This window comes from Psittacula echo (assembly GCF_963264785.1).
Source record: "Psittacula echo genome assembly, chromosome: 1".
In the NCBI taxonomy this organism is placed as follows: Eukaryota; Metazoa; Chordata; class Aves; order Psittaciformes; family Psittacidae; genus Psittacula; species Psittacula echo.
This window is the reverse complement of record NC_137735.1, coordinates 135,165,847-135,186,803: the sequence shown is the minus strand read 5'-3', so window position 1 is coordinate 135,186,803 and position 20,957 is coordinate 135,165,847. Positions and strand designations below refer to the sequence as shown.

Sequence of the window (20,957 nt, the reverse complement as noted above, 5' to 3'; positions counted from 1 at the left end):
GACACTTTCTGAATAGCGGTTCTCAAGGTGGTTGTGACTGTTCAACTTCCAGGAGGGCTGAGACAACATAAAATAGGATTATTTGATGTATTTTAGGCTTGACTCTTCTGATGTTTAATAGTCAAGATTTTAAGCCTATAAATAGAACAAGATAGTTGTCAGTTCTCAGTGCTGCTTCTGCTGTTTGGTTTGTTTCCTGGGCTGTGTACAGAGACACCTTGAAGGTATGTTTGTTTTCAGCACATGGGCTATTAGCTTTGCAACCTGTCAGCAGCTGATCTTGCTCATTCCGCTTGTTTGCAGAGTGACTCTGCATTTCCTGTCTGTTCAGAATTCCCTCTGTGTGTTTTAACTCTATCAGGAAGTTGTTTTCATCCTTTTGAACTGTTTTGCAATAGGGTTTTCATTAACTCATTAAATTATTATATAAAATCATATTCATCAAAAAGAATGTAAAATAAATTTAGAACACATATTTTGTTAAACTCAAAGTAGGAAATTCTGTTACTTAACTATCTGGCTGGTACAAACTTGAGGGTTTCTTAGGATCTGAAAGGCTCCTCAAGGTTTTTCTTTTTTTTGCTACTGTAAGTGGCAGTGCTCCAAGAACACTTGTACTCTCTCTTCCTGCATATTTTATTTATTTGCTGGTTGGTGAGTGGTGTCTTGGCTGCTTCTGTTCTAAGCTGTTTTTCAGTTGTTCATAGTTATGAACTTTAAAACTCGTTGGAAGATCCAGGGGGGATGCTTCTGTGGTTTGAACTGGGATTTCTGTGTTGGCTATTTAAAGACTCAGCCTGAAGAGCTGTAGCAGAGTTGAGTCATCATAAATTTCTAATATGTCAGTAGCTTTAGTCTGAACTGCAGTGAGATTGCTAGAAAGTGCTAGTCATGTGTCTGGCCATATGGACTACAGGAGGAAAGTGAAGAGCGCTATTTGGAGGTTACCTCTTACCTGTAAGAGGAGGTTACCTCCTTACTTTATTGGAGAGTACTGAGCAGAGCATCTCATGGTGCTGCATCAGGAGATAGTTTGTACAGGACCAAGCCAAAGACTTAGTGATGTTTTGTAGCTGCTGACAGGCTGGTCTCTGGCTGCAGAATAAGCAGTATCCCTGCAGCTGTTTGATACTGCTGTGTCTTCTCATGGGTCACAGAATGTTCCTGTTGTCCTGTTCAGCTGGACAATCTAGAAACGCCCCTGTTCAGACTTGTCTGCATTGAGGTTCTTTCTTCTGTGCTTATGCTCGCCAAGTGCTTCTCAGCTCTGTTACATTTTGGTGACCAAGTCCTCCTAAAGTGAGGAAGTGAAAACTGACTTTACTGTCTGCAGTTACAGATGTTTGTTGCTTACTGCTACCAGCTGTCCGCTGGAAAACTAGGGGAAAAGAAAAATTTAGTGTTATTAATATTTTGTTTTTAACTTCTAAAGTATCCTTCCTAATAATTTTGAGGGCTGTGAGCTCAAAGTTGAGAAACACAGCTCTAGTTGAAACAACTGAAGGAAAAACTTCATGGCCTCTGCTGACATGAAATTTCAGGTCAGATGATCTCATGGACAAAGCACAACATAAAATAAACTTTCAGCTACTTTCTGAGTTTTCTTCTTGTAAAAACTCACACTTGGAAGGAATCTGTAGTTCCTAGAGTTCAGGCTGTCTAGTATCAATTTAAATTACAGCTACATATCATCTAGTAATAACAGCATTGGCTTACTTGTGTAAGATTTGAACAGTTTTGCATCTCAGTCCTTAGTAATAGGTCCTGTGCTGTGAGTGACAGGGATATTGTAACGCGAAAGAAATACATTACTGAGTTTCCTTAAGAGACCTGCTTATTATGTAGCTGTATGCAGTAGCAGGAGTATTTGTGATATGTGAGGCCTAAAAGATGGTTAGAAATTGTTCAGAGGTAGTTGTTATTGCTGAGTGTGGGCATGCATGAACAGAATGAACACAGATTTCCATTCTTCTAATTTCTTCTTATGTTTCTGGATCATGCAGTGGAAAAAGCTTTTTGCTTTGTTTCTCTGTGTTTTGGTAGCTGTGCTTGTCTAAATCAGTCTCTGCATGTTCCGAGTTGCAAGATGCCATGCACTTCAGAATGGCTACTGTCTTGACTGAAATTAGATTCCAGCAGTTGCATGTGTATATATGTACATGCACACCTTTATTGTGATTGCTGGTGAGGACTTTCTGAAACACATCTCTTGAAGGTTTTGGGAGGGCATGTCTCAATAGTTACTACCTGAAGGGTGAAATAAGTTAGCTTCCATTGAGCACTTTGTTGCTGCTGCCAAATCTGGCTTAAAACATAGCTAGTTTGGATATCTGAGTCTTGCAGTGTTAGGATCTTTATTTAGCCTTTTGGATTGCTTGCTTATATTTTCACCAAATTCTGTTCATCTGTGAGGCAACTTGATTAGCTGCCTTAGGGAGGCATGGAAGGCAGCTGCTCTTCCCTGTCTGATAGCCAAGTGTCAAAGCAGCGTTACTGATTTTGGAAGAAGCAGCACATATTGTTTTAAAGTATTTTGATGTGTGCAGCAGAGAAATGACTGAATGATTGCATTTCTGCTCCTTTCCGCAGCTAATGGAAAAGAAGAATAAGATGAAAGTACTTCATTGGGTATTGCTGATAGCAATCTCAGTATTTCAGCAAGTAATTCCTTTTGTCATTGAAATCTTTGCAACTTCTGAGCAGCTTTAAACACCTACTTCAGAGGTATCTTTGAAATTCAGCAAAGCAGAAAAGCCCTGGGCTAGAAATGTGTCTCCTCCTCATTCTGTGAAATTCTATTCAAGCTTTGCTGAGAAATACTAATTCTAAAAATTATTTTTCCATTTTGTGTTTGTATTCCTCAGGCAAACTTTGGCTTTATGCTGAAATAATTGAACACAAATATTCTTAAGTTGGGCATATGTTGATATCAAAATAGGATTGGGAAGAAGCACTGCACAAGCATCACCCACTCACTGTAATAAAGGACAGGGAAGAAATGGTAGTCTGATCCATATTACAGTTAAATACACTAGAGTGTTACCTTTACAAAGATAAATTGTGGAAGTTGAATGCTAGATTTGAAAGTTCAGACTTTTGAGTTAGGAAACTTTCATAGAATCATAGAATCACATAATGGGTTGGGTTGGAAGGGACCTTAAAGATCACCTAGTCCCATGCCTTTGCCATGGGCAGGGACACCTTCTACTAGACCAGATTGGTCAAAGCTCTGTCCAACCTGGCCTTGCACACTATTAAGGATTGCTGGGAAACTGGTCCTGTCTCATGTATGTGTTAAGGCAGTGTTGTGTGTGGCCAGAGGATTTTTTTCTTTTTTAACCCTTAAAATTTCAGCCTTGTTCATGATGGTGAAGATGGTGTGGGCAGTGTAGCTCAGCAGGTCAGGGGGTTTGTTGCACCTTATGAGGGGTGGGTTCTGCTCTTCCTCACTGCCTGCTGTCTGTGATCTCCATGTTCTGTTTCCTCTCTGACAAATCTGTAAACCAGTTCTGCTCAGTAATCTAGCAGCAAAGGGAATGATTTTCTGCTGAGCCATTAAGTCAACTTTCTGTGCAGTCAGAGGAGCATCAGTCCGTAGCAGAAATGGGGCAGGCCTGTGTGCCAGGAATGGTAGCAGAGGGGAGTGGGAAATTGGACTCCACCCATCTGTGGCCATGAGCTCTTAAGTTTGCTGAGCTGTATCATAGATCCACATTTGAAGGCTGAACAAATAATTACGAATTTATAATTTTCCAGTCTTTCAGTATTTAATTTAATAACATAAATACCATTTTCTCTATGAAATACAGTGTCCAAAGCATCTAAAAATACTTTTTCCTAAGTACATCATTTGCTGCCAGTGTGAAAATGAAGTAGAGCTCTTGATGGAATTTGTCTTGTGTATGCAGTAGCATAAGCATGTGTGAATTTGAGAAAGGCTCAAAACAACTAATCAGTTTCTGAAGACATATTATCTTTCCATTTCTGCTCAGACGCTCCCCATTTGGATTTTTCTAACTGTCTTCCCAGTTGCAAGTAGCAGCTCAGGGCACTCTGCTGCTTCTCATCATAGATCTTACGGTGATTTTTTGTTATACAGCCTTTTGTCCCTTTGGTGATTGTTGCTCTCTTGGTTTCCAGGTGTTCAGAGATGAGAGGCTGCTAGCAAATATTTACTTGACTCCAAGTTGTGTGCACCGTTTTTGCAACTTCTTATGATTTGGGAAATTGTGTACTGATGAACTCTAGGACTTGATGTACGTGTAGGTGGCATAACCCTTGTAGCCTGTGATCAGAAGTCAAAGCAGTCTATATTATTAGAATATTTGTATATAAAGCTGAACAGAAAATTTCAAGCTGGAAGGAGGACTGTGTTGGATACCATAAAAAGAATTATCTTTATGCTGTAGTTAAGAGGGTTTTTTTTTTTCTGTTCTGAAGGTTTCATGGAGATGGTGTGAAAACACACAGAGAGTGATAAATGTTCTTCACTTCAAAGATGTCTTGGTGTAATTCCTCCTCAGAAGGTTTTGAGTACTTACGTAGGTGTACACCAAGTTAACTAAAACATGTTTTAACAGCAGGTTTTGAGTGCAAACTTTCCTGGGTATGTTTATGTGAACTTTGCATCTTTTGACACTGATTTATATTCTGCCTATTTGACATTGATAACTTTTACTAACAATCAGCTTCATTCAGCTCTCCCTGTAATATGTGGTGGCTGGTTTTTTAATCCATCATTTAATGTATTTCACAGATGCAGCTATGCAAAAACCAAACCAAACCCCAAAACACGAAACCCCAAACACTTTGAAGGTTACAAAACTACTAATCTACAAACCAGCTGAATGGAGTTAATTGTTAGTCAGTAAAACTTGTTGGAAGATAATAATCAAAGGCAGGGAATAGCACAGATTGAAAGGGGAAACCAGATAATCTTGTGATAGGCATACTAAAGTATGAGAGAGTAGTTTGGCTCTCTCTACCAAATAGCTTTTTGCTCTAAACTTAGAAGTTGTACTTGTTGCAAGTAAAATTTACGTTACTGCTGATTGTAACTCAATGAATATAAGTTTGCGTCCTTTCCCTGCCATGCATGGAGTCCCACATCTGAGTGATTGGTCTATGCAAAAATCTGAGCTCCATTTGAGTGCAAATGGGTTGACAAGTAGCCCCTGCTTTCCCTTGCCTCACCTTGCTGCAGCATTCAGTGCTTTAATTCCATGTTTTCTATATTCAAACTAATAACCTGGAAATGCTGACAGTGATATCCATCAGTATAGCAAAGAATTTTCTTACTTAGAGTGAAACAATTTTTAAATGTGAAGTTAAAGCATTTTTAAGAGTTTGAAATACCTGTAGACTCTTAGATGCTTTCAAGTTGTGTATTCCTGCAATCAGGAGGAGGGAAAAGGTTGTCTATTCTGTAGTTTGTATTTTGAAGTTAGGATTGAGATTTCTAAGCCTTTAATATGGAACTTCTCACTGTTATAAACTGCATGGAACTGGTGCAATACCCAGAATGTGAGCAGCGGGTGATTTTTGTCAGGTGATGACATTTCACTCCAGGATCCTGGCACCCTCAATGAACTATTTTCAGGACTCCTGTAAGGTTGAGGTAGTTTGCTTGTACATGCATTGCTGCTCTTTCTGCCCTTTCCATGCCCACTAGATTTACAGACACTTGTGGCAGAAGGTAGATGTTAACAAAGAAGAGATGGATATTCCATCTACCAGTTGAAGCAGTCCTTTTGCAGAGTTCCACACTGTTTTTACATTAGATTTAGCCTAGTGAAAGGGCACATTTTCATGAGGATGCTGTGCCTTTTGGCAGTCAGACTTGGTTAGTTAAAAGTGAAACTGTGCTTACAGAGTATGCTGTGTTCAGTCTGATTTAGAATGAAGGGAGCCTTTGTAGCTCTTAACTGCTTGGATTAACTTAAGAAATCCTAGAGCTCACTTCCTTGTTTGGGCTAAGTAAGAAATAAGTGGCCTCAGGGCACGTCTTTGCCCTTACAAGAGGAGAAAATAGAAGCTGGAGAGATAACTAGCTCGCCTGCCCCTCTGCAGAAATCCCAGAGATAGGTAGCTGCTGTCAGAAACCTCAAGAGGCTCAGAGACAAGTGTCGTAATTGCTTGTTCTCTTTTTTTATTGTCTGTAGCTTCTGTATCCAGACCTCTTAATTATCAGCAAGAATGTGTCATTCCATGCACCACAGTTGTGACTTTTTTAAGGACTTGTGTGAATTACTTGAGCTGAGTATTGGAAGCTGAAAATAGTCCTTTACAGGATAGTAGTAGAAATTGGCTAATTTAACTCCTGTGGCTGAACCTGCTGATCTGGAGTCGCTTGTTGTGAATATAATTTTGTGCTGTAACATGCCCAGTTATTTGATTTATCAAATTGGGAAATGATTTCAACTGGTTAGATGTTAGGGCAGTGTAGTGACAGAAGTCTCTTTGCCTACCGCCTTTATTATACTTGCAAATACACCCCAAAAGCACTTGAAGGAAAGCACTTTACAGCAAGAGAGAATGCTTTACCTTGGGAATCACTTGAACATATTATCCCCAAATGAATAGTTTTTGGCTTTAGGCCATTACAGTTTGTTTTCAGTCCAGCTTGCATATTATATAAACTTGAAGCTAGTCTGTTTGGTGAGGTTTTGGTGATTGGTTGTGATGGGGTTTTTTTGTGTCTTGTTCGTTTGGTTTTCTTTTTGTTTTTTTTTTTTTTTGAGAAGCATGGGTCAGGTTTCAGATATTTCCAGGTGTATTTCATTAGTTTGTTTAGTTCTGGAAGAATCACCATATAAAGCCATCTGGCAAGGTAGGTTCTGGCAATGGCATCTTGTGAACGGCTGGCTGATGATGGCTGATATTCGTTGAATGTGCCTAAACCCCTTTTGACAGCTGTCACGCAGTGTCTGAACTTTCTGGTGTAGTAATTGCTGATCAGCAGTTAAAAGGTATGAGTAAGGGTTGTGACTTGTCATGAAAGCAGCCCTGGGAAACTTTGTCAACATGGCAGGTGTCTCTCACTACTCATTTTCAGTAAGATACACGTGATTCTCAGTACTCAGGTCTTTGGGTGCCACTGTGAGGGTTTTGGTGACTTCAAATCCCCATCTTTAAATACATATTTTGTATACTAAGGTAGTTAAGAGAACTTTTCTTCCTCTCAACAGGTGGGAAGGAGAAACCAAAAACCAATGCAGAAGAGCTACAGATTAAAAAAGTTAAGAAGAAAAAGAAAAAGAAACATAAAGAGAATGAGAAGAGGAAGCGTCCAAAAATGTACAGCAAATCTATTCAGACCATCTGCTCAGGATTGGTTTCCGATATTGAGGATCAGGAAGCCAAAGGCATCATAGATGATCATCTTAAGGATTTCAATGGGAAAAATATGGATCCCAAGAAGGACTGTGAGTCCAAGATACCAGAGAACAGTGAGTTTCCATTTGTCTCGTTAAAGGAGCCACGGGTTCAAAATAAACTCAAAAGGTTGGACACATTGGAGTTCAAACAGCTGATTCATATTGAGCACCAGCCTAACGGAGGTGCATCAGTTATCCATGCCTACAGTAATGAACTCTCCCACTTGTCTCCTGTGGAGATGGAGAGATTTGCAGAAGAGTTTGTGGGTCTGGTTTTTAGTGAAAATGAAAACTGTGCAGCTTACTATGTAATGGGTATTGTTCATGGGGCAGCTACTTATTTACCTGACTTTTTAGACTACTTTTCGTTTAATTTTCCCAATTCACCAGTGAAAATGGAGATTTTGGGAAAGAAAGATATAGAGACAACGACTATGTCAAATTTTCATGCTCAGGTAAGAGGTTATACATTTTACTTTCTAAAGTCATATAATGGTTTCAAACAACTGTGAATGGGTTTTTATTAGAATACAGTTGCTATTAGCTGTGCTGTGTGGATGACGGAAGACAGGAAACAAGGGAATTCTTTAAGTAATGTGTTAGTTCTGCAGTATTAAAGATAAGGAGCCTGTTAAAGGAGACATAAAGTTGGGCTTTATAGGGGAAGGGAAGTGTTTGCATGCATGTTTGTGTGTAGGTTTCTTTAGGTTTGTTTCTGTAGCTGAAGCTTAACTGTGAGTTTTGGAGGGTTAAAATGATTTAGCTGCAGCTCTCTGAGTGTCCGAGCTGTAGGTTATGAGCTTCTTCAGAAAACTGGAATGCTTGAATACATTAGAACAATGTTGTACATAAAACATTTGTAGGGCATAGTTAATTAGTTGCATTTGTAGTGTGAAGTTTCTAAATCCATCCTCAAAGGAGAACTTAATGGTGGTTGATGTCGCTAGTAATTTGACACTTAGCTCTTCGCATTGTATTCTTCAGTTGTAGTCTCTTGGAAGTTGTTATGTGTCCAAATGGCAGCTTTGAATCTCTTTTTGCTTATTAATTTTTAATTTTTAAATGATTTTCTGGAAAGAAATGACTGTATACTCGCTTAGCAACAGCTACTGATTAAACATCACCTCTACTATTTATTAACTTAGTATAGAAGATGCGTTACTGTCACACGTAAATTAGTTATATTTCAGGTCTTTTAAGTTTTGGGAAAAAAGAATTCTAACTGTTTTAGGTTGCCACTGTGGTGATGAGGGTGTTAGGTAAAGCCCATAGAGGTATTCTGAAACAATCTATGAAGAAACTCAACCCTGCCTTTCATTATATCAACTTTAGCTCACCATTGCCTGTTTGACTCCCTATTTGTGAATTTGGATGTTGTGTGGAACACCTTTAAACTATGTTAGTCTTCGCTTTTTAGACAATTATGAAGAATTCAGATAAAGTTATGCTGTCATCTTTTTAATGAAAAACATGTTTGGTTTTTTTTTTTCCTTGGCAACACAGGTATTTGCTTGGAACACTACTGAATTTATTGACAAATTTCAGTTGTGTGTTACCCACAAGGATACGCAGAACTGAAATGTTGCTGCATTAGGACATTTGCAGAGCTGTTTAAGAAAATGTCCACTGCTGTGGAATGTGAATAGTCTGTGAAATATATTGACTGTGGGGTTTTTTTTTTCAGTATATAAACTGAATTATTACTTTAATAGAAAAAATCACTAAACATAATATAGGCAGCTGCTCAGAACAGCTGTTAGGTCATTTTATACAGAAAAAAGCTGGATATGTCCTTGTAAGTCCAGCCTGTTGGGCAACAGTAATGTAAGCATAGCTATGTGGTAGTATCTGCCCTAAAGAAATAGTTAAAAAATGCCCAAATTTTATTTTTATGACTAATAATGGAATTATTTTCCTGAATGGATGGATTAACTTGGTATTACAATGGTATCATCAGTATCTGTAGCTAAATCGGTCCTGTGGTCATTGGGATTGAGGTCATAATTTCCTATTTTTCTGTAAGTGAAGGAGGAACAGAGAGAATGTAGTAGGTTAAAGAAGTCAAATGTGTTGTTAGAGCATTCAACTGGTCAACTTCATACTCTGCCTTCTAACCTGTACTTTACTTGGCTGGAGGCTTAGTTCTGGTATCTTCTTTTCCTTTGTTTTCTCTCAGTTTTTCAGTTAGTTTTCTTAGCTTTTTATCACTTGTCAGTTTGGTTGCTTGACAGAAGATGCCTGGATCCCTGTATTCTGCTAACATAAAGGGTGTAGTGTGTATGAATAGTGTGTAGAGGCGTACACCAGACTTACTCATATTGTCTTCTATGCAGCATTGCTGTTTCCTGGAATATATAAGTCCGTACCTTGGTTGCCTAGCTATTGATCCTATTTTTCTTTATTATGTCAGTTATTTTGGCTGCTTATTTTCTCTTGCTCAGGTAGTCCACTACAGTTGAAAGGTTTTGTTAGCTTAGTATTCTCCTTTGTGACAGAGGCAAGTGTCAAAATGTCTGGGAGGGAGTATCTCATACTACAGTCTAGTAGTCATAGTGATACTGTGTCAGAGTGCTCATCCTCCAGGGATATCAATCTCGCATCTTTTTGAATCTGAAAGTTGTGAATTTTGTGGTTTTAACCTTCAGCTGTATTTTTGTGTGTGTGTGTGTGTAAATTCAAAATTCATTAGTTCAAGTTCATTAGTGTTGGTTTCTTCTTTTCTAGTTTTGTGTCTACCTTCTTTATAAAAGCTACTATTGTATAACTTGTTATGTTTTATGCAGATTGATAATGTTCTTCTGTCTCATTGAGTTCTCTGTGAATCTTTTAAAGGGACTCCGGTGTGCTGTTGCAGTGTATTTGAGTGAAATGTTAAAGGTAGTTTTCTACATTACAAAAGCTCTGTGTTGCTGTGTTCCCCGTTGTCCTGAGGTGCCTGAGCAATGTTTAGAAGTTGTTACATATTCTCAGTTGAGAGGGGAGTTGTTTTCCCATGTCTAAGTACACTGGAAAACATATGCTTGTTTTCCCAAACTAGCACAAGTCTAAAACTTAGTTTTATCAAGTCTGCTTTGAGTACCTATCTCAACCTTCCTTTGCCGTAGGAAACCTGGATATTGCTTTGCTAACTTTAACTAAAACACTGTAATGAGGCTCACTTGAGTAATGAGGTTCTTCACTTGGTTTTGAGAGCTCGCTGTAGCACATGTAATCAGTCTGACTACAGGGATGATACAGGGATGTTGACCAGGAAGCTAGGGAACAGGTTAGGAAAGCTAAGGCCAAGTTAAAATTAAACTTGGCTAACGATGTGAAAGATAACAGGAACGGATTCTATAATTACATTGCAAATAAAAGACAGACTCGGGACAATGTGGGCCCTCTCCGGAAGCTATCGGGAGAACTGGCTACCCTGGATTTGGAGAAGGCTGAGGTTCTTAATGACTTCTTTGCCTCAGCCTTCACTGGCAAAGGCTCTGACCGCACCACCAGGTCTTGGAAGGCAGATGCATGGACTGTGAGAATGAAGACCCTAGGCCCACTGTAGGAGAGGATCTGGTTCGAGACCATTTCAAGAACCTGAACTTGCAGAATTGCATGGGGCCTGATGAAATCCATCCGTGGGTCCTGAAGGAGCTGGCGAATGAAGTTGCTAGGCCACTGTCCATCATATCTAAAAAATCGTGGCAGTCAGGTGAAGTTCCTGATGACTGGAAAAAGGGAAATATAACCCCCATTTTCAAGAATGGGAAAATGGATGACCCAAGGAATTACAGACCAGTCAGTCTCACCTCTGTGCCTGGCAAAATCTTGGAGCAGATTCTCCTGGAAGGCATGCTAAGGCACATGAAAAACAAGGAGGTGGTTGGTGACAGCCAGCATGGCTTCACTAAGGGGAAATCCTGCCTGACCAATTTGGTGGCCTTCTACGATTGGGCTGTGAAACTGATGGACAGGGGCAGAGCAGTTGACGTCATCTACCTGAATTTGTGCAAAGTGCTCGACACTGTCCCACACGACATCCTTGTCTCCAAATTGGAGAGACATCAATTTGATGGGTGGACCACTGGGTGGATAAAGAACTGGCTGGATGGCCGCATGCAGAGAGTTGTGGTCAATGGCTTGATGTCCGGCTGGAGACCGGTAATGAGTGGTGTCCCTCAGGGATGGATGTTGGGACCGGTCTTGTTCAACATCTTTGTCAGTGACATGGACAGTGGGATTGAGTGCGCCCTCAGCAAGTTTGCTGATGACACCAAGCTGTGTGGTTCGGTTGATACGCCGGAGGGAAGGGATGCCATCCAGAGGGACCTCGACACGCTTGCGAGGTGGACTGGTGCCAACCTTATGAAGTTTAACCATGCCAAGTGCAAGGTCCTACACCTGGGTCTGAGCAACCCCAGGTACAGCTACAGGTTGGGCAGAGAAGAGATTCAGAGCAGCCCTGCAGAGAAAGACTTGGGGGTGTTGGTTGATGAGAAACTAAACATGAGCTGGCAGCGTGTGTTCGCAGCCCAGAAAGCCAACTGTATCCTGAGCTGCATCAAGAGGAACGTGACCAGCAGGTCGAAGGAGGTGATCCTGCCCCTCTACTCTGCTCTCGTGAGACCTCACTTGGAGTATTGTGTGCAGTTCTGGTGTCCTCAACATAAAAAGGACATGGAACTGTTGGAACAAGTCCAGAGGAGGGCCACGAGGATGATCAGGGGACTGGAGCACCTCCCGTATGAAGAGAGGCTGAGAAAGTTGGGGCTGTTCAGCCTGGAGAAGAGAAGGCTGCATGGAGACCTCATAGCAGCCTTCCAGTATCTGAAGGGGGCCTATAAGGATGCTGGGGAGGGACTCTTCATTAGGGACTGTAGTGATAGGACAAGGGGTAACAGGTTAAAGCTTAAACAGGGGAAGTTTAGGTTGGATATAAGGAGGAAGTTCTTTACTGTGAGGGTGGTGAGGCACTGGAATGGGTTGCCCAGGGAAGTTGTGAATGCTCCATCCCTGGTGGTGTTCAAGGCCAGGTTGGACAGAGCCTTGGGTGAGATGGTTTAGTGTGAGGTGTCCCTGCCCATGGCAGGGAGTTGGAACTAGGTGATCTTAAGGTCCTTTCCAACCCTAACTATTCTATGATTCTGTGATTCTATGACTGATGGAAGTATTTAAAAAGATACAAAAATGTGGGGGAAAAAAAAAATGGGAAAAAAAAAAAAAAAAACCCAGAAAAAAAGGAGAGATGAGCTAAGCCTGAAATGGAAAGTATTACGGAGTATTTTATCAGAGTTTTTATTTCTCAATATTACTCCATAATCCTCCACCTCCTGTTTTGCTGTAGATGAGTGTTTTTGGATTTAAGTAACGCATATTTTCAAGTCATTGAGTTCTGTGGTAAGAGGCAGATTCCACAGTAAATCTGTTGGTGAGATCTGAACTGCTGGGAGGCCTCCTAAGCCTACCTGGGAAGTCTGCATCTCTCAAGTAATCTACTCAGTTTCACAACTGTAGAGTTGAAAATTAACTTGTCTCAACTTCCTTCCCAATATAGCTGTGTCCAGATAGAAGTCACATAGTTACACTTGTTAGGAGATGAGAAGTGGGCGGAAGCGTGTGAGAATAGTTCAGCAGATACAGGAGAGAAGAGTTTGTGTTGGAACTGGTTCTCTTTCATTAGAATTAGCTCTTAATTTTGGGGGGGGGGAGAAGAACTGGGGAGATTTTCATGTCCTAGCTTGTATGTGTGTTTAAGTAAGTCACTCTTTTGGGTGGTGGAAAACTGTCTGCTATAAATACCTCCCTGGGTTCCGTCACTGTGTAGATGGCAACAGCTACATCAGTTATCTGGTAGCTATGAATGTTACTGGCCAGGACCTTTGGAGGTTTTCAAAGAACATAAGTAATCAGCTTTTGCCGCCTACTTGCAGCTTACATCACTTCAGTTAAGCTATGTAGTGCTATTGAGGCAAAGGCGTTGAATATTTTGAACCCATTGCTGTGTCCGCAGGCTAGCAAATGTAGATTTTTCTTGCCTTGCAGAAACCCCAAAGTGCACACTTTATGTTTAAGCATAACAGTGCTTAGTGGATGGATTTTACTGTGCTTCAGTCTTGTCCCAGAGGCAGTTTCTTAGTACAGGGGAAGCAAAATGCTGAGCAATATCCAACAATTCCTGTGCTTCAAGACAAGATCGACTATTTTTAAGCTGTATCTGACAAGTGCTTATCTGATGTGTTTGCTGGAGATCTCTAGGCAATTCCACAATTTCCAAAGAAATCTACAGAAAAATCTTAATGTTTTCTTGTGTGTCTTAATCTTCCTGCCAGAATTTTTGTTCTGATCTTTAGTGGACAAAGGAGACAGTTTATGCTTTTCTTTCACTGTTCTCTGTATTTGAAGATTGCTTAACGGCTCCTTCTTCCCCCCCCCGCCCCCGATTAAGTAATTGGAGTTCCTTCAGTCTGCCATTACATGTGTTACCCTTATTGGTCTTCCTGCTCTCCCATTATGCTGTCTTCAGTCATTCTTTTCCTTAAAATAGGATACTGAAAACGGGCAGTGTCTGCCTGTGTATTGTCAAGGAGTAGAAGAAGATTGCTTCAGGTGTTTTGCAAATTACTGCTCTTTGTTACATATTCCTGCTTCCAGAGTAGTTTGAGACCTGCTGTAGCAACAGCTCCTGCTAAGTGAGTCACTCTGCTTTTCATGGTCGTGCAGTTAATTATAGATATGTGAGTATAATTCTTTGTTTTTATTCACATTGAATTGTATCCTGTGTATTCAGATCCTCTCTTCCTTACCAAAGATCTTGTTAGTTCTGATATCAGTATGTGGTATAATGCAAGTGTTTTAGGGGAAGAAATGCATTAGTAATGATAGCTCATGTTTGTGTTGTGACTTTAAGATGAGCAGTTGTTCTCACTTGTTAAAGTTGTGGACACAGAGCTTTTCATTCCAGTCCTGTCTTAGTGCCTTTTAATATTATCTTCTCTTTGCTGTCCTTCTTGTTTATCTCTTAAAAGCTTATCTTTTTAGAGAGTTTTTTTCCTGTTTTCTCTTTTCCTACTTTGTGAAATCCTGCTTCAAAGTATTTGTTGTTCTTGTATTTGTGGGAAATTGCTGAAAATATATTTCTTTCAAGAAAATCTGAAATAGTTGGTGTTTCATTTTCTTATCATTGAAGACTTGTCCAGTGTCCATTTCCTTATATTGTGTTATTTTCCTGTGTTCTGGGGTGAATTCTTTGGAACTATGTATCTCTTCTGTTACGTTTCAATAGCTTTCAGCAGAACTTTGCTTTTAATAGAATTCACTCCTTGCTTTTAAGTTTTTTGAATGTTTGGGTAGTTATTAAAAAGCTTTAATGTTTTTTAGCAGCTTTCCTTTTATGCAAGTTTCCCAGTGTAGAGCTTCCTTTCATTCTTTTTCCTTCTGGATGAGGAAAAATGGAATATGAGCTCTGTTAAAGCTTATATATTGCCCTGTTGTTATTTTTGTAATCAAATAATCTGCAAGATTGCATGTAGGGAATTTTAAGATAGATAATGGATGCCTATTGTCTTCCAAGAAAAAAAGAAGTACTCTCCTGTTCAATACAATTGTACAAAGATTCAGTCTACAGGGAATAGCATTAGAAATCTGCAATACCTGCTCATTTATTTTCCACTTAGACAGTAGTTACCTTTCTAGAGTGCTGCTTCACAGGTTCAGCCAATAAATATGGAATGACAGTTGTATGTTGTTTTCTCTGATCATGTGTTTGTATTAACAAAAACCTAAACCTTAACAAGATCCTGGAGGTTTGTACTGGCAGCTTGGACAGGATCCGAGGCTGAACCTTGTCGTAGATCTGCTCAAGTTACAAAAGCATAATAGCTACTTTGCTTTCACAAGATCATTTTTTCATGAAGGTATCGAATTGATGCTATTCTTTATTTATTTGTAATTCTGGTTACAGCACACTGGTTTTTTGTCACCACAATTCAGAATAGTAGGTAATGTCTGTCCATCCATCGTATTATTTGAGGATTTCAGCTGCAAGGTGAAACGTGAAGTGATAAACGAACTACAGTAGTAAAAAGACACTGGTGGAACTGTACTTTATTAAAAATCTTGAAATTGCATTTCCAGAAACTTCCAATTGGGAAATGGTATATTTGTTGAAATGAAAACTTTAGTGATAGTGGATCACCTCTGAGTAATGCTAGAACTGTCAAGGCATCTTATATTGCCACCAAACCCCTGACTTAAAAATAGTGAGGGAAAGAAAGTAGTATGAAATATATATGTTTTAAAAGCAAAGGTAGGTTTGCAAGTACTTTAAACTCAGAGCAATTTTGATGAGTATGTGTTCGGTTGACATGAAATGTTGATGTTCATCAATATGAGATGTTGATGCTTCAGTATTGGTTCCTGTCTGGAACTCAAAACACACACAAGCATTTAAGGATTTGAAAAGAGTTGGCACACTTTTGGAACAGAAAACATTTGGGCACTTTATCAGAATGTGCCAAATAAGAAAGAATGCTGCCTTACCTCTTCATGGTGTAGTGTTCCAGATCACAGGTTTAGAGGAATAACAGTAAATGTGAGATGGATATTTCCAGTCCAAGATACAAATGTTTTAGTGCACTACAAGTGTGCCTTTGTGCACTTGTGTAGTGAGATGGAAACCCACTATTCCTGCTCATCTCCCAGCATATTTTTATGGTGATTTAATGTTTTTGTTGGTCTTTGGTGGGGCTTTCTTTATGGGTTTCTTGAAATTATTTTGGGTTCAGATTATATTTTTTCGATGAGAACTGCTTTTTCCTGCTTTTAAAGCTGAAAAACTGAAAGAATTTAAACACTTAAAATTCTCACAGGAAAATGTTGGTACTTCAACCAACATCCCCCATTATATTAAAAATAGGAATTCAGTTGTATCTTGTATTTTGAATTAATCTCTGTAAATGTTTAGTTTCTGTGGGCTGTTCCTTCCAGTTTGTGCCTTTTTCAAACAGAAAATGGAAACATCTATAACACAGTGTCTAAAATGTTTCCTATTTGTAAGACGATAATACTCAAATACATTGTTGTCAGTATTTTTTATATATATATATATATATATATATATATATATTTTTTCAGATTTAGTCTTCAGATTCTTTTGGACATTAAGATGTTCATGCGAAAATATTTGCTTTTTAGAACTCCTTACTTAAAATGAGCAAGTTACGCTTGAAAATCAGTTGATGCCATACTAGCAGATAATTCTCAAGAGAAGACACAGTCTCTTTTTGTGTGTTTTTAGGTGACATACTTCAAATTTAAGCTGCACAAGAAGAAAGAAGTTAGGCTATGTTGTATTTATTCAGTTACACGTTTCTGTTTACCTGTCCATCATATGATACTGCATTTAATTGGTAACCTTTTTGTGTATGTGTATTGATTCAATCATGTTGACCACATGCTAGAAGAACTGCATGCCATTGATTCATAGAATCCTAGAGTCAAATAGGTTGGAAGAGACCTTTAAGATCATCAAGTCCAACCTTTACCGCAGGACTGCCGAGTCCACCACTAAACCATGTCACTATGGGCCTCATCTACACGTGTTTTGAACACTTCCAGGGATGATTTCTCCATCAATTCCTTCTTTTATTCTGAATTTAGATTGTTAAACCACAACATCCAGCTATGTATTTGAGCAACTTTTTGACGTTCTAAAAACATAGTCACACTGTTATCTGTAAAATTACATTGAGGAAGACTACCTTTTTAAAGGTGTATTAGGTCAGTGCACAGTTTAACATATAGAATTCAATGAAGAAGTACTGGGGTTAGTACATCAGCACTGTTTTTGTGAATTTAGAAATAACAGAGGAATCTTCTTCTCTTCCTGTGAACAAACAAGCCAGAGGATACTGACACTAAATGGAAAGGAAAATGTTGCTGTTATCTAATATGCCACAGATTACGTATAGTTGCTGTCTTTAAGGGGATTGATTTTACTTTTGTCATTGGTCAAAGATCAGTGGAAGGTTTTGGTGTTTTTGCATGTCTTAGTAACAGTCTCATTTTAGACTGAAGGCAAATTCCCTCTAAGAATGAGCTTTTTAAAATATGTTTTCCCAATTTAGCGTAGTCCAAGGTAGAGTCATTTAAACGGAACCCCTGACCCGAGTCTGGTGGGCCAGGGAGGGTGGTGCTGTGGGAGGCAGCATTTGCTCAGAGGCTGCCTGAGCATCAATCTGCTTGTGGGAGGTAACGAGTGATGAAAAACACCACTTGGTGGTTTTTCCACTTTACTTTCCTTCTTTCTTCACTCACTAAATTGTCTTCACCTGGACCCATATGTTTCTTTGTGTTTCCCTTCTCTCCCATGCCTCTCACCATTGGAGAGACTGTGAGCAAGGGCCTGTAGGCCTGTAAGGTGCTTAGCTGCTGCCTGAGGCTAACCCACCACAGAGCTTTTCAATGCATAAACATTTCACTCTGTGTGTTTGCATGATAGAACTCTGAATATGGTCCTAGAAGAAACTGCTCATCATTTGTGACTTTGACATTATCTTAGCATTATTTTGGGGATTTTACCTCTCCCAAGCTGGATCTTGAAAAGGAATCTGCTTTACCTGGTGAATGAGGGGAGCATAATTGATCAAGAGAGCTAGACATGAATTTGGATGGACAAATAAGGCTTAAAAAAGTTGAATTCATCTTTGTTTTAACTTTCAGTGACATGGTCTTCTTGGCAGTATATAAGAAATTTCTTAATTTATCCAGTTTAAGCAAAGTTTATGTTGCACTTCAACACTTCTTTGACTTCATGCTTCATTGCCAGCACCTAGTGGTACATAAGCCAGATGGGTGAGCTGATCAGCTGAAAGCTTCACAGCCTCTCCTAACTTCACTTCAATTACTATTTTTGAGGGAAGTTGTAGAGTTTTCAGTTGAAGTAATTCCATAACTAGTTTGTCTCATGCTGTGTGAATCATAGAATTGTTTAGGTTGGAAAAGACCTTTAAGGCCATCGAGTCCAACTGTTAACCCAGCACTGCCAAGTGCTAAACCATGTCCCTAAGCACCACATCTACACATCTTTTAAATGCCTCTGGGATTGGTGACTCAGCCACTTCCCTGGGCAGCCTGTTCCAATGCTTGACAACCCTTGTGGTGAAGAAATTTTTCCTAATATCCAGTCTAAGGTTCCCCTGGTGCAACTTGAGGCCATTTCCTCGTGTCCTATCACTTGTTACTTGGGATAATGGTAGTGGTAGCAGAAGGAAGCAAGAAAAAAGGCAGAAAAATTGTTCCCTTTAATTGGATGTGGATGAAAACAGCAGCTTAATATCTTGGTCTGCCATGGTGGAATACTAAGCTACTTATGCCAGTGGAAGAAACATCCTTTTGCATGTCAGGTTTATCAATAAACTGTGAGTAACAGATTTATGACTATCTGTACCTTCAGAAAGTGGCTTTAGAGTACTTTAGAATTGGTCTATCCAGTAAGCCAATTGTGACAAATGAGTGTCCCTTCCTTGTCCCAGTGCTTTAGGTGTGTGAGCTCCTGATGCTTTGTGCCACATACAGCTGAGGGCTGAGCTGATGCAGGTTCATCATGTTTTCTGATGCTTTATCACAAAATCACTGACTGGCTGTGCAAAATAGTTACAGGAATGTATGACTAAGGGTCTGGGGCATAGGGGAATACTACTGTCCAGCAGTATTGCTCTTTTCAGTATGGCTTGTTCAAGCCATACAAGATACAAGCTCAGACATCTTGTAAATTGTCCTCCATTTCCTGGGTGTGTATGATGAGCGAGGTGATCTGAAGAAGATGACTTGGTTTGGCATCTCTGGAATGCGTTTGGTTACATCAGTTTAGTTTCTCCAAAGGGCATGCTGTTCCATGTTGTATGATTTAGTCCTGTTTTCAGGAACTGCTGCTAATTCTCCTCTGCACTGCCATAATTACTAGGACTTTTAGTGGGCTGTCTGGGAGAGGGCCATAGGTAAGCAGTACTGCATTAACTGCTTTCCTTGCTCCTTTTTAAATTTTCTTCCTGTGGATGCAGAACATCTAGAGGTGCAATGTGAGAGCCTTACTTGGTTGTGCAGCAATCCGTCTGCTCTTCCCTCTGCTCTGATCTAGTCATATTTCATCTATTAATAGCACTATGTCTTTCAGCCTGCTAAACAGGAGATTGGAAGCTTAAGGGGAAGTGATCCTCATCAGTCTCGTGCTTAAGTATTTTGTAGATGTAACATGACAGATCAGATTATTGAAAAAGCCTTGTAAGAAGATGTGTTTCTGTTCAGGTTCAAAGTGAAGATTTTTCATGAGAGGTGCATGTTACAGCCCTTAAAGCTTTAAGGGAGCACAAGACATCTTAACACAGCAGAACCAAAGAAGGAATAGTTACCATTCTCTCTCTTCCTTTGCTAACTCTTTATGAACCTTGTCTTCACTGTGAGAATTAGTAGCTCTAGTTTATGTGCTCACACAGAAGCCATACTGGAGAGGATTATTAGCAGAGGAAATACTTAAGAGTTTAATTGTAACTCGGGGTCCTGCCTAACTGTTACAGGAAAAGGGTAAAAATTCAGCTAGACTTGAGTAATCCAGGTAAGAATCTTTATTTACTAGTTACTGAGCAGAATATACTTTAATAGCTTTTCACAGTTACTACTTTGGAATGATATTTTCTTGAAAGGCAATAAGTAGTTAACCTTATCTTCAGCCTTTAAAATAAATAAAATACAAGTTTCATTTATCTTTAAGAACTTCTGTCTTTGATAATGAGTTCATAGTGATTGACTTCATAATCTTAAGTTACTGAAGACTGTAGGACTAATATCGATCAAAAAGCATAAGCATAGAGATTAAAGGTGTTTATTGAATGTAGACTTTGAGCCTTGGACTCGGTATAACTTTTACTGTCATATTCTACTTGTAGGTAAAAAGAACATACTCTCATGGTACGTATAGAGCTGGCCCAATGAGACAGATCAGCCTGGTTGGAGCAGTTGATGAGGAAGTGGGGGATTACTTCCCTGAATTCCTTGATATGTTGGAAGAATCACCCTTCTTAAAAGTAAGAACAGAAGGGAATGGGTTGGGAGAAGGGGGACAATATACTGTCTAGTACTGTTACAATAAAGTGAGAGTACATAATACTTGCTTAGGTAACTGAGTGGTGTAATAAATGTTTTTGTTGTGACAGATAAAGGCTGCTTTTAAAAAGTTTTAAAAGTAACTCACTTGAAAATTGTGGCTTGTATTTCCCATTAGTGTACACTGCCATGGGGAACACTTTCTAGCTTAAAATTAGAGAGTCGTAAAGACAGTGATGATGGTCCCATTATGTGGGTACGTCCAGGAGAGCAGATGATCCCTGTGGCTGACATGCCAAAGTCACCTTTCAAAAGGAAGAGGTATGTTGAATGATTTTGCTTGATTAATGTCTGGTCAGTATTCTTTCTCTATAAATCCATTTTATCCCAATCCTTTTACTGGTTGATATTATATCTTAGTATAAATTTCTGTAAATTGTCATCTCAAAATATACTTTTAAGTTGCTTTGTTTTGTAAGGATGTGAATTTTTTAAAATTGT

At 39.4% G+C, this 20,957-nt stretch overlaps 1 protein-coding gene across 2 annotated transcripts in view; it reads left to right on the top strand.

Annotated features, from left to right (window-relative positions):
* Positions 1–20,957, top strand: part of RSBN1L (round spermatid basic protein 1 like) — a 56,463-nt gene that overhangs the window by 22,406 nt on the left and 13,100 nt on the right. Inside the window, exons 3-6 of one of the 2 annotated variants that reach the window (XM_080639123.1) lie at positions 7,188–7,448; positions 7,767–7,831; positions 20,300–20,437; positions 20,635–20,777. In XM_080639123.1, the coding sequence (XP_080495249.1) occupies positions 7,188–7,448; positions 7,767–7,831; positions 20,300–20,437; positions 20,635–20,777 (607 nt within the window). Of the gene's footprint in view, positions 1–7,187; positions 7,832–20,299; positions 20,438–20,634; positions 20,778–20,957 lie in introns of both variants that reach the window. The other variant, XM_080639122.1, reaches the window with a different exon arrangement.